General features: G+C 39.4%; 1 protein-coding gene across 2 annotated transcripts in view; it reads right to left on the bottom strand.

Annotated features, from left to right (window-relative positions):
• LOC119735708 (DNA ligase 1-like) overlaps positions 1-16805 on the bottom strand; it is a 32477-nt gene extending 15672 nt beyond the window's left edge. The window contains exons 1-16 of one of the 2 annotated variants that reach the window (XM_038209590.1): positions 16449-16805; positions 14920-14985; positions 14121-14355; positions 12897-13020; positions 11553-11692; positions 11021-11135; positions 8760-8915; positions 8151-8340; positions 6866-6964; positions 5879-6108; positions 5227-5291; positions 4915-5016; positions 4355-4431; positions 3577-3668; positions 2311-2401; positions 1392-1593 (exon numbers count right to left, since the gene is read on the bottom strand). In XM_038209590.1, the coding sequence (XP_038065518.1) occupies positions 1392-1593; positions 2311-2401; positions 3577-3668; positions 4355-4431; positions 4915-5016; positions 5227-5291; positions 5879-6108; positions 6866-6964; positions 8151-8340; positions 8760-8915; positions 11021-11135; positions 11553-11692; positions 12897-13020; positions 14121-14355; positions 14920-14985; positions 16449-16681 (2217 nt within the window). In that variant the 5' untranslated portion in view covers positions 16682-16805. The remainder of the gene's footprint in view (positions 1-1391; positions 1594-2310; positions 2402-3576; positions 3669-4354; positions 4432-4914; positions 5017-5226; positions 5292-5878; positions 6109-6865; positions 6965-8150; positions 8341-8759; positions 8916-11020; positions 11136-11552; positions 11693-12896; positions 13021-14120; positions 14356-14919; positions 14986-16448) is intronic. The other variant, XM_038209591.1, reaches the window with a different exon arrangement.
• Between the last annotated feature and the right edge of the window lie 567 nt (positions 16806-17372).

Below are 17372 nucleotides of genomic sequence, written 5' to 3'. Positions count from 1 at the left end.
CAAGGGAATCAGGAGTTAACACTGAAGTCAAAACTGGGAACATATTTAAATGCTAAATTCTTCATCATGGTAGTTAAGGCATGTAGGATCATTTGCATATAGTGATGTGAAAAGTAATTATAATTATGCATGGCGCGTGAACAGTGCGCACAAGAACAGGTGTGCATGTGAACAGCTGCGTTACATAGGTGCATGCGTGTGCACGCGTGCGTACGCTAAAATACTTCGATAATAATATTTTGGGAAAGAAATTCGTTTTTTGTGATTAAAAATGGAAGGGAGTTGGTTTTTGGCGATGGAAGAGAGAAGATGTACATTGTAATTGTGGCACAGTTGTAATAAAGTCGGAAGAGGTTTTGTAACATCACACAACTTAAGTATCCTCACTGTTTTTGGTACAAGACTGAATTCCCCTCCTACACTTCACACGAAGTTTCCCGGGATCCGTTCCTGAATCTGACAGCTTTACATTACCTAACAAATTATTATCAAAAGCTCACTTGAATTAAAGATTGTACTGGTATTACCCCATGAGATTATTCCCTCTGGTTTGATGTCATTTAGAGGAAATCAAGAAATGTAGGCGAGTTCCAATGATCAGTCAAGCGGCTAAATTTTTGGAAAGAGTGCCGAGACGAAATTGTGTTTTGTGGTCAAAAGGTTATGCACGGTTTTCACTGTTTTCTAGAAAAAGTGTAATTAATATCCACTGAGCTGGAATAAATAATAATATCGGAGTCTTTTATAGCGCACGTATCTACCAACTATTAGGTACTCAAGGCGCTGGAGATATGTCTATTATTAAAGAAAGGTAAATAAAGTTTATGAGAAATATGAGACCCATTATGTAGCACCTTATAAGGGTTTACAAGGTGCTGCGGCGCATATTGCAGCCACTGCCAGAAACACTGGGGAAAACCCCTTCTCTTAGCGATAAGTGTTACTGGGTTCTTTAATGTGCATTACACAACACTCAGGACCTACGGCTTTACGTCCCATCCGAAGGACGAAGCAATAATGGTAAAGTGCCTTGCTCAAGAGTACAAGCACCATGTTCCCACGGTCAGGATTCGAACCCATGTACCACGGCACACAAGTCGAACACCGTAACCATTGGACCACAGCACCCCACTTCAACAGGTTAGGTTTTGAACAATTTTCTTTAGATTACTAGTGATATTATTATTGGAAATAAAAAAAATGCCTGAAAAGCAAATTATCCTATAGCCTGTAAGTCCAGCACAAGTCATTCTCAAGTGAAATCACAAGTTAGGTCAAAAGTTACAGGGGATGGACAAAGCAAAAAGAATGCCACTGCTACAATTCATTTCAATAAGTTTGGAATGACCTTTGAGGACTTGGCTTCAACTTTGACATTATTGTTAACTCACCTGTGCTCTCTCTCCATCATACTTGTATTCGCAGGTGAAGGCCATATTTTGGAAGCGGTTGAGCACCTCGGAGACCCCCTTGGTGGGGTGGGCCAGCATGGGTTTCAGGGGTATACCAGGGGTCAGCTTACAGTGCTTGGGTAAGGCTTCGTAACCATGCTCGAGCATGGCGGGTATAATCGCGCCGTAGTTCGGAAGCTCACTACAAAATGTTCAGGAAGCAAAACAAGTGGAATTATTAATAGTAGAATCAGTGTTCTCCACAATGGGTTTTGAAACGATGGGACATCCTGTAAATTTCCAAGTCCCTTTACCAAAGTTTTACTGCCCTGCTTACAGTTTTTACCACCCTCATATTGTGTACCCACTTCACAATGTAGCTAACAAGAAGATAAATTCATATCAAACTATTCAGTACCTCATTCGTCATGACAAGCTTCTTATACTCAGTGTTAAGGCGTGAATGACACTTCAAGAAAGAGTTCTATGAAGAGGCAGAGAAACATAATTGCGTGTTTACAGTCATGCCTTAAAAATGATAGGTAGTTAGGTAGCAAGGTCTGTCCTTCTTTTGGCCAAAAAGTTTTGAGGTTGGTTAATTTGGTACTGTAATCACGCAATTTTTTTCCCGCCTGAAGAGTGACTATCGGACATTCTTTTTTTAATAGGCAATTAAATTTCACAGATATTATCTTTACATTAAACCAAAAAAAGCAACAACAAAAACATTATGTTAAAATGTGAACAAGAATTTTGTCCGCAACCTGAGATCCGGAAATATAAAATGCCCTCCGTTTTCTTGAAAGAGCGCCCTCTGCAAAGAGGCACACACGTGATACCACTTCAGTAATGGCTTCCAATTTAGTTTGCCAGATAAGTTCAGCATTTTTGTTGCACAAGGCAATTATTCCCATCTTACCAATATGTTGTCTTGACGGTAAGTGCAGCATCATCCATCTTCTTCTTCATTGCATCTGATATTTTACTCTTTGATGAAACGCTATCCGAAGCTGGAACAAATTTAAACAAAGACGTTTCCAAAACTAAAATACCTTTAAAGGGAATATACATCATTTGCTTTTGCTGTAATTTTCAGAAATGGATGGAATTGGGGGGTTGGAAATATAAAGCAAATATAGTTACACTGACTTTTTGGAGATTTTGGGTTCGAAAATGCTATAAAAACCAAGAAAAACGATCATTTTCCTGTAGTCTGGTTCCCTGACTCCATATAAGAAGAAACAGAGCAGTTTACATACATTGGGGAATTGTAAGGTCAGGGAACCAGTCTAGCTTGCTCGTACCCGTTCATAGGTTTGTAATCGATTGCAAACAAGTGCAATGGTCAATTGGGGCCAGTATTTGAAAAAAAGCCAGTTGTTTCCAACGCTGATCGGCCGATCAGCGTTGGAAATTGATACAAAAATACCACTTTTCTTGAAAATGACAGTATACCAGGTGCCATAATTTTACAGGATGCTTTAGACTGTCATTTACCAACATCCTGTTAAGGTATTTCGCAAAAACTTGGTAGTTTTATTTTTCGATGTTTGCAAATGTTGTATATTCCCTTTAATACAATTTTGCTTTTATTCTATGACTGTTCCACATATGTGACCCGCTCTGCAGAAATGAGTCTGTTGTGGCAAAACTGACATTTTGAGTTAACTACATTAATAAAATGGGAATGAAATAAGCTTTCATTTGGTATATCATGGACCTCTCTAGGACATTTGGTTGAATTGTTGTGCTTGTTTCATTCTGTAAAGTTTTTGCAAAGCTAGAAGTGTCTCAATGGAGAAAAAGGGCTTTGAAAAATGACGAATACACTGTAACTAACCAAGAAAAGCACCAAAGATTCATAATTTTTTTTCTTTTTCTTACAATATTTACATTTTTGTGTAAGATATTTGAACTAAAACTATCAAACAACCAAAATAAAACAAAAACAAAAAAATCCAAATTTTGAGCAAATTTTTACTGTTTCCATTTCAAAATGGCAAAAGCTTGAATTCAAATTATGCGACATCAGACTCATTTTTGCAGAGCGGGTCACATATGGTATATTTCCAGTTTCTTACAAATCAAAACTTGCAAATACACAAACGCTCGGAGAAAACTGTATTATTTTTATGAGAGAATTATATTTCAGAGGGAGGAAAAGTAATAATTAAAATGTCCATACCTATTCCAGGGGGAGTAATGACGGCTGCATGACCAATAGCAACAAGAACCGACTGCTCCGCAAGGCCAATTCGCAGTTTCCCACCCAATGATCTACAAGTGAAAAAAAAACCAGGAAGTCAGACAAATAGGATTAAATTCAAACTGGCTGATATCTGTTCCACACAAAACTCTACTTATTCAGTGCTCAAAGAAATCTAGTACAGAAATATTATCATCACGGATAAGTAAGGAAATTAAAAAGAAAATAAATTAACCCTAAAACCTGAGAATTGAGATCATATTTGCAATAAATTTCTTGAATAAAACAGTATAGAGGGTAGAAAAGTTTAAATTATGAAACGTCTCAAAATTTATGATATACATTCAATCACCTGGAACATGTGCAGCAAATCGAAAATGTTTAAAACAAGCATAAAAAGTTAAAGTTCTGTATAGACGAGAGCCACTGGCCCATACATGTATTTTTTCACTTTAACAGTTATTCTGGCACTAATTATAAAGTTGAACAAAGAAATTGACTGTAGCTGGGTTTGAACATGCGACCTCTGGATTGCTGTACCAGTCCTCTACCAACTGAGCTCAACTGAGACTTTAAAATTATTCATAATGCCCCTACTCAGTTTCCTTTTGTGGTTAATTTGAAGGAAAAAAAAAAAATAAATTACAAAAAAACTTATTCTGGCAAAACATTTTTATTGTGTCAATATTCATAAATGTCACAGGCCGTGAAGGAGTAAAAATTCAAATGTTGAGTATTATCCAAAAATGAATCTTACCTGAAGATGTATTTGGATTCACAATCCCTGCAGGCAACCAGAAGGCCCTTAATCTTGTCAATCTTCCTAGACATGGACTGAAACAAAGATTAAGATATGAAACTGACAGACATGCAACTGGAATTCACAAAATTCACTCACAAGTCTCCTACGTCTATGCAGTGCTTACACAGTGCCTACCCAGACCTTCTTATTGCAAGCACGGGATAAGCACGTGATAAACTTGACGCCACAGCTTGGATGGGAAGAGGACAGGGTGGGGATGGGAGTGTGAGTGTGATCCAAGGTTGGAGCCACAATTTTTTTAATTTCCCGTGTCCTAGCCATGTTTCAATAAATTTGTTTGGTCACGACCATCGTATCACGCACAGGGCTACCGCCTAAGCACTCATTGATTTTATGGATTCTTCATTGAATTAATACAATGTAGTACAGGTGCTCACAGGTTTAGATATAAAAAGATATAATCAGAATTTACAAAACGATACATTGTGCATAAGCAATAGAAATGTAAATTCAAGTAATCAATTTTTCATTCCCAATGAGTTGAGTGAACTTACAGCATTGCCAGACATTGTGGCGATTTCCTTCAATGTGTTGAAGACTTTCAGCACAGTCAGTCTCGCCGGGGTGAACATAGTACGCTGGTTGCTACGGCTGCTCTGTTAATTCCAAAAAAAAAGATTGTCTAAGATTCAATCTGTGTCCTCATTTGCCTGAAAATACGACCTATTTACAAACATTACAAGTTTTTGGCATCCTCGCCCAGCTATGACCCCCCCCCCCACAAATGGGTAAATTAATTAAACTAAAATTGAGAAATGAATAGCTGTAAGAAAAAACTCCAGCTTAAGTTTTTAGTTTGGACAAACCTGAGCAACTAGTCCCAAATCTCCCTGTTGTGCTGCGTCCGCTTTCACCTTCTCCATCGTACGCCCTGAAATGGTCCATAAAATTCATTAATATTTTTATGACAAACAGTACAATGGATTCAGTGTATTTTATGAAGAGCCATACATTTTCCAGTTTGTCAAACAACCTTGCCCCTTTTTTATACCCTTACAACAGTTTTTAATTCTGATAAAAAAAAACCTGAGACAGTTTACCTATTCCCATTGGTCAAGAGCTCGTCATGCGGGTAGTCTTAAACTAGCGTTTAGACACCGGTCAGTGTTAACGCTGCTGTTTAAGCATTTAAGTGGCCTCGAACATTAAGCAAAATTGTAGACGAAAATCATTGGAAGTTTATCCACTTTCTTCTTTTTTGTGGATTTTAAAAGAAAAGTTATTTAAGAATGGGGATAAATGTTAGAGCATTTATAAATGTGATGTTAAAAATCGGTTAAGGTCCTGATCGCAGATTATGGCTATCGGCAGCAAGGCACCTAACCATTTTTAAACCACACTTTTACAAGTGCTCCAACACACAATAATCCCCTTATTCAATTGTTGGTAAGAGTTCAAGCATACGTCATTGCCACTAATTCTTCACCTGATAACATCATTTTACATTTCCTGTCTTACCTGTGCCTTGAGCGATAGCTTTCATGAGTAGCGTCTCTCCTATGCCCAGCTCTATCCCCTCATACGCTGGCGCGATCTTATTCAGGCACAGATACACGCACATCTCCAGATCCTTGGGGCTCAGCACCATGACGGACGTGAGGAAGTCGGTCAGGATTTCGATGGTCTTCAGCCGGCCGGAGGTGGCCTCGATGATGTCAAAGGTCTTGGCCAGTGCTATGTATGGAACCCTGAGAAAACACACAAAGTACAGGACATGGGATCTCAAGCAAAATTTGAATCCTTGATCCTGATTTGTCGATCCATGGCAATAACAGCAGTGGCGTTGCCAAGGGGGGGCCAGGGGGGGCACGTGCCCCCCCTGGAAAACCTAGTGCCCCCCCGAGTGCCCCCCCATCTGAGATTTGGGTTGGTAAAAAAATATATATATATTTTGTTATATTCAACTCCCATCATCTGAGTTGGTTAAATAGCAATTTCTGGAGATATCTTCAGATCGAATTTAGCATCAAATGTGGCACCATTTTGCATCTAGCCCATCCTCCGTATGCGAAAATTTTCCAAAGGGGAGGGGGGCACCCCCTCCCCTTAGACCCCTCCCCCAGGACGGCGATCCGTATCCACCTAAGTGCCCCCCCCCATCAAATGCTGGTGCCCCCCCTGTGCCCCCCCAGACTGAAAAGTCTGGTGACGCCACTGAATAACAGTGTAATGTTATCCCATACTCTACGGTTCATATCGCGCTCCGCACATAATGCGCTATTCTAAGTTGCACATGCCATTCCTGCTGCATGCACGTGTAATAGCATAACCGCTGAAAAGTTTGTGAACAGCGTGCGATTTTCCATCTTTACTGTGCCTCAAGTTTGCTACAACACAACATCGGTATCCTGTGCTTCATTTAAGGTGCTATGCGCCCCTCCCCTTTGGTGTTAAAAAGGCCATATCCCACATCACAGCAGTCAACAATTGTTCAATATACAGTACCTCTCTCCTTGCTTCCAGCAAGCATCGTTGACTGGATGATAACGGGAGGCCCCGGGATTGTACTCCATGTTGTCTGATGTAGCTGCCTTAGAAAACATTCTGTGGATTATTATTATAAAGAAAGATTTAAATAGTTCCAAATTTTGTAAAATTGGTTTCCAACTCCACTATTCAGTTTAGATTTCAAAAACCCGATATTCAAAACCGACCTTAAATTTGTATTGGCCTTCCATTTTTTGGGACAGAGGCTAAAGAAAACAACTGGAACATCCCCCAATTTGCTCCACAGTCTCTGATTGTAACATAATTCACTTACTAGTGGTATTCTTGGTTGATGAATAGCCTACCCATTCGACTGATCAGAGAGTTCCCACCCATTTTTTTCACCACTTCAGCTTTGGAGTGTTTTTTAAAGATATAGTCCATCATTTGTAATTTGTGCATTTGTTCGTTTGAAGCAACAAAAGTGTTCAAAATCTAATGAAGCATACTGAGCAACTAACCTGATGAAGTTTCAGCTCAGCTTCAGCTGTATATTCCGAGAAAAACAGCATTCCAGGATCTCGATTTCAAATCAAAGGTTGCTGAATCATGTTTTGAATTGGGCCTGAATTCAGCGTCCGAGACGCGTTCTCACTGAGCCGATTGCAGCTACACGATGTCGCGCACGGATCCGACGAATTATAGTAACCGCGCGCGCGTGTGCGTCGTGCCAATGCTTGCGCGCGCTGCGCCGAATAACAAAACGAACTACTAATTTAAATTTTCCTACGGTGCGTCTTAAGATGCACCGTTGGAAAGGCCTTCTTTCGTTGATTACTTCAACATGATAGCTTGCCAGAAAGATTAATTTCACAGGGAGTTTAGTCCACTTACTATCTTTCAACCAAGTATGTTTTTCAACAATAATATGCCAGTTACTTTTTCGGATGGCTGCAAATGATGGACTATAGCTTTAAATGCCAAGAGGTCATTGAATCCTGCAAACTATACCCAATCATCATTGAGGACTTTGCGTGTGGCACCTCACTGATCACTTTTTGTTGGCATGAATGTGAGCTCGTCAGCGGGAGCTTCTGGTGAAATTGGATAACCGTTACTTGGTTTGAAAAAAAAAAAGGATAACCGGATTTTTAAATCTCCGGTTTCTCCCGCCACTAGTGGTGAATGCTAACATTTGAGGCTCGGCATGGAGGGTTATAACTTTGGAATAGGGTTAAGTTTCGTGGACCTTCTAGTGCTTTACAAAATTATGTGGCAATTTAAAAATCAGCATTTCTTTTACCCAAACACATTCTTGGCCGGTGTTTTGCTTTCTTTCTTCACAGGAGTTTTCTCATCTTTGTCCCCTTTCTCTTCTTTCTTACTAGCTGCCTTGCTGCTTGTGGGGGATGCAAGTTCTTTCTTCACTTTGGGTGATTTTGCCGTTTCTGTCTTGTCCTCTGAGTTTTCTGGTTTGGTTTTGGTCTTCTCATCTACAAAATGAGAAAACAATAGATAGTTACGGTACATCACTTGTTAATATTATTAACAAAGAGAATAAGATAAGAGTTAATAAAAAGTAATTGGCAAAAAGAATGTGTTGTTACACAGTCCGTGGACCGCACGTGTCCCCTTTTTCTGCGTTCGATCCCTATATGTTTTGTGTTCTTAAAACAGTCCAATTTTGTGCATTTTTTTGTGTGCATTTGCAAATGACCTCAAATGACCCATATTGACCTTTCAAAGTCGTAGTCATGGCAAAGTACTGATACTCCTCATGGAAATGTACTTAACTACAAAACACTGACTCATACTGACATACTGACTCATTTTTAAATTTTTTTAAAAAAATACTGGAATGCACCAATGCCCGGTTCAAATGATGTTCTTCTATCGCATTTTGGAATGTTACCATTATTTGTTGATGGTTTCAGCACTTCACGTTTGGAGCCTTTCTTCGGTGGCGTTTTGGTCTTTTTCGTCTCAGCTTTCTTGTCTTTTGCCTCAGGAGATTTCTTGACCTTGAGAGATTTCTCTTTCTTCTTTGCTTGTTTGGCTTCAACTTTGACTGCATGAAATGATCAAAACTTAGTTCAAATATACAAAATAAAGGACAGATAGATTTGCTTATCACAGCGATGTCAATTTACGAACACGGATTGCTTCTTGATGACGAACAAGTACCAAGTGGTACAACCAATGGCGGCCGGGTAACCTGTGAAGACGGCATATGGCATCGTCCGTGCGCACACCCGGGCCGTACTGGTACGTTTTCTGTACTCGAGAGTACAGAAAACGAAAACGACTGGGGCGTGATCTAATATGCAAAAATATGCAAATTAGACGCATGCACATCAGTGTTATCAAAACCGGCCTTCGGAAGCAAAGCTGTAATACTCGAGTTGCATGAATACAATATATGGCCGAGCAAACTGTCAACCAACCAACCAATCAACATTAACAGCTCAAGCCTACGGCGTGTTTCAAATCCTCCATGGGGAAAAGCATGATAGCATGCTTTATACTTCCAGTGAGGAAGAAAAGCATGGGATCACTTCGTTTTCACTTTTTATCATTGTACAAAACAAGCAAATTTGCAGAGATTTTGAAGTTTTGATAGTAGTATCCATTAAAATGAATCTGACAACTAAACAAAAGACTATGCAGAGCTTTGAACTATCCCACTTGAGTTGAAGGACCAAAGATGACGGGAAAGAGCAATGTTTACAATTGTGTTCACAAGCGTATCACAAGTCCATCACAAGTCCATAGCTGCCAACATTTCAAAATCCCAATTAGTAATCAACCCGCGCAGTCATTTTCAACTGCTCGTTTTATCAAAAGCTTTACCAACATCGAGTACAGGTACATGGTTTACATGTACACATACATACGTGTGCATACCCTTCTTCTTGTGAATAATAATGTAATGTAGGCCAAAAGATTTAAAAAAAAAAAAAAAAATTACATTTTTTATTTTTTTTTATTTTTTTTTAATTATTTTGTTTTAATGTCTGTATTCGTTTGTTGGAGTCAAATAAATAATAACAATAATGAAATGTGCGCATATTTTTTTGAGATGCATGCTATCGATGTGGAGTTTCGAGTTCGTATCAATGTTTTTACACACAATGATTTAGGGCCACCGTCATGACCGTATGCAATAGAAATATCCCGCCAACATACCTTGCAAACGCATGCTGATTTATCTTTTCTGGACGTTGTGACAAACTCAAACTATAATACCAATTATTCGAACCATACTCTTATTAAATTCCATGATTAAATTCTCGCACTGATGGGTCTCAACCCGGCAATAAGCGACCAAATGTGCTCACGATCGTCACTGAAAAGTACTCACATACAGTACACACAGTCACACATTCACGAGATGCACACAAATGACACACCATTGAAAAATAGTTTTAGTCTGGTCCTCAAGTACTCCACTGTGCACACTACATTGATGTCTATCAGGTGCTTGACTGCATTCTTAATAGACTTGTCACCAGTCCATCCATTATCGCGACATTTCGCCAGAAGTTTTCGGTCAAAAACGATACTTTACAAGTATTTTTTTTTCATTAGGTAGAAAATAGGAAATTCGTAATGTTTTAGTGGCAAATCGTATTTTCGTAATTTAACAAACAATTCGTAATAATTACGAAAAATTAGTAACAGTTGGCAGCTATGCAAGTCTATCACAAATCCATCACAAATCCATCACAAATCCATCACAAGGGTTTGCAATAGAAGCTGGTGATAACATTAATGTCTAGTCAGTTTATTGGTTCCATGGGCGTCGCCAGGATTTTTTTCCAGGGGAGGGGGAGGGGGGGGGGGGGGTGCAAAGCAAATTTTTCCCCAAAGGGAGCATTTGCCCTACCTCCCCCCCCCCACCCCATCAAATTAACAGCAATATGGCTTCGCACTTTTTTCCTTTTTTTTGGTCCTTTTTCCTTTTTCCTCTTTTTTGTTTTGTTTTTGTTTTCTGGGGGTTGGGCGGGGGGGGGGGGGGGGGGGGGGGGGGGGGGGGGGGGGGGGGGGGGCAAGTGCCCCCCTCGCGACGCCCATGGTTGATTCCAGTCGAATGCTTGTGATTTATTTGTCGCTGGACTTGTGATAGACTTCACTTCATCGTAACACTGTTTAAACACTGCACATCAGACTCACCTTCCTCGCTAGCCTTTGCCTCTGTCACGTCATCTGCTTCCTCAACTCCATCCATCATTTCGTCTTTGACCTTTGACACGGGTGAATCAATTTCTGTGCTGCTTTCAGCTGCTTTCTGTAATTAAAAAAAATCCCTCAATTTAATGCTGGGAAATGACAAGGAATTACCTGGTTATTTTTCGACTTTTCATTTTCAAGTGGATTGTTTGTAACCTGTCAAATGTTGTGGGGCTACGCAAAATATACCGGTAATTTGACCAAAATAGACCTCATATATAAGGCAAACAGTATTTTGACAAGAGCTCTTTTCTCAATACATTTTTTTTTTCACAAAGTTTCCTTTCAAGAAGGGGCAGATTTTGTTAATCACTTAATATTTAAAAAAAAAAGCATTTTCTCAAAGGATAAACCACATTAAAAATGCTAAATTTTACTCCAATTAATCACTGAAAACAGCCACTTGAAATTAACAGTTGTATTCTTGTATTTTTTACAAGGAAACTTAAAGCAAAATAAATACTCTGTTCCTTACACTTGATGCCTTTACTGGGGTCAACGACTTCTCCGTCTTGATCTTTTTAGATTCCGATTCCCCCTTGATGGGCGTGGCAATATCCTTTCCCTCCTCCTCTTTCTGTTCCTCTGCTTTCCTCTTTCGCATGTGTTTCCTCGCTGCTCACAAACAAACAATGCAATATCTTTGTCAAAATTATGTTTGTACAAATTCCCTGCTGTTGATTTCCCTGTTCCATTGGTTCCTTGACCGCCCTAAACCGCCCTGTCTGTTACTCCCTCTACTGCCCCAACCAACCCAGCTCTCTATGGCTTTATTGATTCAAGGAATAAACACAATGTACTACAGGCCAGGGTAACCAAAAAAAGTTGTGCAAGCAGATATTGTTAAATTTCTCAAAAAGTACCTGACACAAGTATTTCATTTCGATGGAGCACATTAATTATGCTCTTGTGCATAATCAGTGAAAATGTCATGGAAACCCTCTCATGCAAACCAGAGCTGTAACAGATTAAAAAAGGATATGTGTTTTTCAACCATTCCAATGGGAATTATACACTGCATTGGAAATCGCTCAACCGGCACGCTGCAATGGGTCTTTTCATTAACTGTGCAAATCACATTGGAACGGGTGAAAAACACATTGCCATTTATTATCTGTTGTGTCTCTGGTTTGTGTGAATGCATTTTCACCAACTTTTTGCTGTGATTATACACAGGAGTACAAACAATATGCTCCATCAACATGAAATGCTGATGTTGGCTACTTTTTGAGAAATTTAAAGATGTCTGCTTGCACAACTTTTTTGGGGTCACTAATGTATCACATTTAATAATGGGTTAATTATAGAAATGACAAAACAGAATTATCCACCTTTATAAGTGCACAGCTCATCACTAATACTTTATTTGTGAAACGTTATGCATCAAGATACTTGAGTGTGCTAAAACACAGGCATGCAACTGGGAAGTCACAAAAAAGAGGAAATTCAAATATTTCCAAGACGTTGTTCACTGTTTTTCAATTTTCAATGGCAAACATTGGAAGTGAAAAAAGAGGAAATCAGCTGATCCGAGGAAAAGTTGCATGCCTGTAAAACAAACTAGTTTATTTGCTAAAACAATATTACAACATGAAAAAGTTATCTGTAAATGTTGGGCTTGTTCACCTTTTTCTTGACAAATGATGGGTCCCCGTGCAGGCAATGAACTAAAAAGTGTGGTCCATTTTGCTTACTGGGTCAGCTCATTTTTTTATCGCGTTAAGCACAGAATGGTGATCGAAAGTGCGGAAAGCTGTGGTTAACAGAGTCGTGAAATTTGGCCCCAATCATCCGGATGGTACAAACCAAGATTGCGTACCAGTTTTTCTGAGAGGAATACTGCCTGGTGTGGACATCGGTGAGGCTGTTGGTATGGGTTGTGAGGGGGTCACGGGTGATGGTGGCACTGGGTCAGAGGTCATCTGCTCAGCAGTTGTGGCCTGCTGATAAAAAAAGGATAAAACAAGGTCAATTATTTCATGTCGTAAAATTAAATGCTGAATGCTTCAACAAGAACCTTCCGCCATTCTCGTAATAATTGTCAAGCAGTTTTGCCATTTGAACACATACCAATAGATTGTGGCTCTTATGCTGTGCTTTATAACTCAAGGCACTTCACAACTACATGTAATTATCCTGCTCATGATGCCATGAGACCAGTTTTCTGCAGCACCTCAAGCTCAGCGCACTCTGGTCTCTACCCTCACGGTTACTCATTCATACTTCTGGACGGAGAGAGGCAATTGTAGTAAAGTGTCTTGCCCAAGAACACAAAACAATCGGAAATGTGGTAACTGGGTTCTCTCTTCATAACATTTGGGTTGGACAAAGAAAGTTAACCTTTTTGAGATATGACAGAAATAATAGGAGGGAACAATTTAGAGTTAATGAATGTGGGTAAATACAAAAGAATTTACTCATTCATACTTCTGGATGGAGTGAGGCAATTGTAGTAAAGTGTCTAGCCCAAGAACACAAAACAAATGGGAATGGGGAGACTGGGTTCTCTCTTAATCACCTTTGGGTTGAACGGAGACAATTACATTTTTGGGATATGACAGACATATTTGGAAGGGAAAATTTGGAGCTACATGTAATGAATGTGGGTAAGGCCCAAAAAAAATACATCTGCTTTCAATTACATGGCATTTGAAAATAGGGTAGGTAGGTAGGTAGGGATTTTTTTCCCCATTTTTTTTGTGTACGATCACATGGAGGCGTCCGCTTGTAGTCAAGGGCAAAAGGTAGAAATTGATGGCTTTTGGTGTTTTTTCCTCATTTTTCCCATATAAAAAAATAGGGTAGGGGCTCTCAGAATAGGGTAGGTAGGGAAACCGGAAGCAGAACTATTTCTTTTTTTGACCTAAATACAAAAGATTTTCACTCATTCCAAAAAGCAACCTAATGAGTCCACCATATCTCAGAAATGCTGATCTGCTGATTGACCAGGTGGGATTTGGAAGTCCAACTTCCAGATAAATTGTGAAGCTTGTAATGAGAATGCACAGATGCTGTACTAATGAAGTTTCCATAGTTTGCTGACCTTTCTTTTGGGCGTGTCTTCCACGGGCGCGTCCTCCATTGGTGTGGACTTAGCGGGTGTGGTCTTTGCGGGTGTGGTCTTTCTGGGTGGGGTCTTGGTGGGCGAGGTCCCGCCCACGTTCTCACTGCTGTCTTCTTCATCGCTGTCAAGGATGCGGCGCGACTTCTTGTGCGTTTGCTGAACTGGCGATTCTAGGCTTGTGCCGTTCTTCACTTTCAGAGGAGATCTGTCATCCCTTTGATGGATGATAGAAAATCAATGCCGTTATGATGTTAAAACTCCCTTTCTTTTGACCACAATGAAACTGAAATTCATGTTCTATTCCTAGCTCAAAAAGTACCTGCAAACAGACATCCCACAAGTTCTTATAATGTCATATGTAGTTCTCAGACCTATTTTCTTGAAATGAATGGTCCTAATAAAAGGCATGCAACTGGGAATTTAGAAGAAAAAAAACGAGGAAATTCAAAAGCACACAAGACTCCGTACAGTGTTTTTCATCAATTTGTAATGGCATTCATGAGAAGTAAAAAAAACGTGGAAATCAGCAGATCCGATGAAAAGTTGCATGCCTGTTATATGTTTTAGGGTACCGTATGGTAGGCCTTACACCACACATGGAGCTACCAATGACAACTTGGTGGCATACTTTTTCACTGATTAATGTAACCCAACCAAAACTGGTGTATAGATTATTAACAGTTTTCAAAGTAACAAAACATTTGTAAGTTTATTTTTCAGGCAGTGTAAAATCTCTCTCTTGCTATATATATATAACTGCATATATTTTTCCGCTCACTTTGTTTTTCCAGTGGAGGCTGCCTTGTCAGTTGTTCCAATCTGCCGCTTCGGACTAAAAAACGACCTGAGAAAAATGAAGAACAAATAAAATTTGGAAGTATTGATTGTGTACCCTAGTAGGATAGCTGAAGTATTACTGATGAAGACCCAGACAGCCACACCAATTTTCTGTTTGTAAATGTTATTTATACCGAGCCTTTCTTTAATCGGCCATAGAGCCACTCTTGTGTTGGCACATATGTAGAGCTGCACATGCGCACATTTAAATGTAGGCAAAGACAGGGTGTATCATAAAAGGGAAACAAAATGGTACAAAATGTATAAAAAATCTAATAATTATTCTTTAATAAGTTAAAGATCATGTGCAATGCCAATGTGTCCTCTTTCCAATGATATCTTGATTGTGTGTCTGTGGCCACAGATGACTGAGCATTCATTGTTATTCTGTCATTGTCAAGGGTCAAAACCTACACTGGGCCAAGTTTGTGCAAAAGGGTAACTGGTATTCTGGGCATGTGGAATGGCTTTATTTAAAGGTAGTGGATGTTTTGCCGGAGGTAATGACGGCAAACTAACGATTACTAAAGGTTTGCCGGCGGCAATCCATATCAACAGAGGGCGCTGTACTCTTTAAAATAGGGCTGAATTATAACATGTATTAAATTCCCACCAAAAGTTGTGTAGCACGTTTGGTGTAAATGTAATGGTTAAGCAAAGGCTCTAGTAAGCGGGATGACTCGCGTTCGATTCCGACCGCACCACATTTAAAAAAAAAATTTCTCATCCCCAAATAAATAAGAATATTCTTCTTTTATTATTTTGACATGTCTCAAACAGTTTTTGCAGAGTATTACATTTTCTTTTTCAGATTTGTGGCTCTGGAGGATTTTTTTTAAAAGGGAAATAAAGTCCGAAATTATAAAATGGTCTGAATCCCATCTTGTGAATACGAGGTAACAACGATAATGTTGGCATGGAGCCAGACTAAAACTTGTCACCGGAAAATGTACAAAAAAACAGTAACTGCGCATGTTCAGTGCATATCCGGCAAACTAACGTTTACTAAAGGTAATTGCCGTCTCCGGCAAAATATACACTGCCTTATTTAAACTAGAAAGAAGACATCCTTTGTTTTTTAACAATTTATTCAACATGTCCAATTAATTGAATTATGACACAATGATTTAACATAAGTATCTTAGTAAGTGCTTTTAAGTTTTAATTGACATTAACCCCTCATCATGCTCATGTTCCAATGCCTTCAACGTAGCCACCATCTCTTTCCACACAAAGCTCTGCACAAAGTCTAGTCCATTTCAACCTTTGCATAGGTACACCAGCAGTCTTACATGTGTTATCTTACTTAGCCAGGTAAAACTTGGCCCAGCCCCAGTACAGGCATGATTTTTGATAGGTTACGTAAAACAGGATTCAAATCATGTAAATTAAATTGTTTATTAAAATGAATTGTATCAAGTGTGGCAATGTGAAAACAGATATCATATTAATTCATATGCCATTTCTTACATTATCGATCGCTGAGCCATGTTAAACGTGAGGATAGGAGCGTTCCGGAAAACAAACGAACTCGCTTCAATTTCAGTTAGACTTCGTCGTCTGCAGCTGCAAGGCCACTGCGATTGTACCGCGAAACGTGTACTTCTGTACTGCGATAGATGCGTCTGAAGCCGGACGAATATATCACAAACCCTCCGCTTGAAAACAAATCCCCTGCTGCCGATGATAAGTGCACCATTCATTCAGATACAAACAGGCCTACCACTAAAGGACGTGTACGGTGTACTTGTGTTGTTGACAATCACTCGCTAACTTTCGCGGGAAATTATATTTTCCGCGCGTAACGATTGTAAGTGTGTTGGATTCCCTGTAGACATACGCAATAAACCGCAGTGATCAATTCCCAAGAAGGGGATCTGACTACTTTTATTATTAGAGGGCGCTGTGCATCAGGATTTGACCCGCTATTTTTGTTTTTACGGCCCGGTACCGGGTACGGGTGCACACCATGTAGCCTACGGCACCAATGATAAAATCCCCCAATTAAATTTTAAACTCAGAAGTCTCGCAGATGATCAAAGCATACATCGATTTAAACCTTAAAATACCCTCTTTTACTTTCTGTTAATTTGTCTTGTGTCATCAACATTATTCTGTAACATTTTTCAATATCAAAACTTCTGCCAGAAATTGAAATTTTTTCCCAAACAATGCAGAGGCCTGTATAAATGTAATAGTCATCAGACACCTTTTTTTTTCAAAAATAATCCATTTACTTCGAAAAAAAATATAACTTCCCCCACATTTTCAACGCAATTTTGGTTTTAAATAGCAAATCTGGCCTGGAAAAGATTCTGTCCCATATACATGTATATGGCCATCAGGGCCCTGAGACCCAAGACAGCCATCAGAAAGTGATATGTCCTAAAAAAA

This window comes from Patiria miniata, unplaced genomic scaffold (genome assembly GCF_015706575.1).
Source record: "Patiria miniata isolate m_02_andy unplaced genomic scaffold, ASM1570657v1 HiC_scaffold_29, whole genome shotgun sequence".
NCBI lineage: Eukaryota > Metazoa > Echinodermata > Asteroidea > Valvatida > Asterinidae > Patiria > Patiria miniata.
This window is presented reverse-complemented; position numbering and strand designations above follow the sequence as displayed.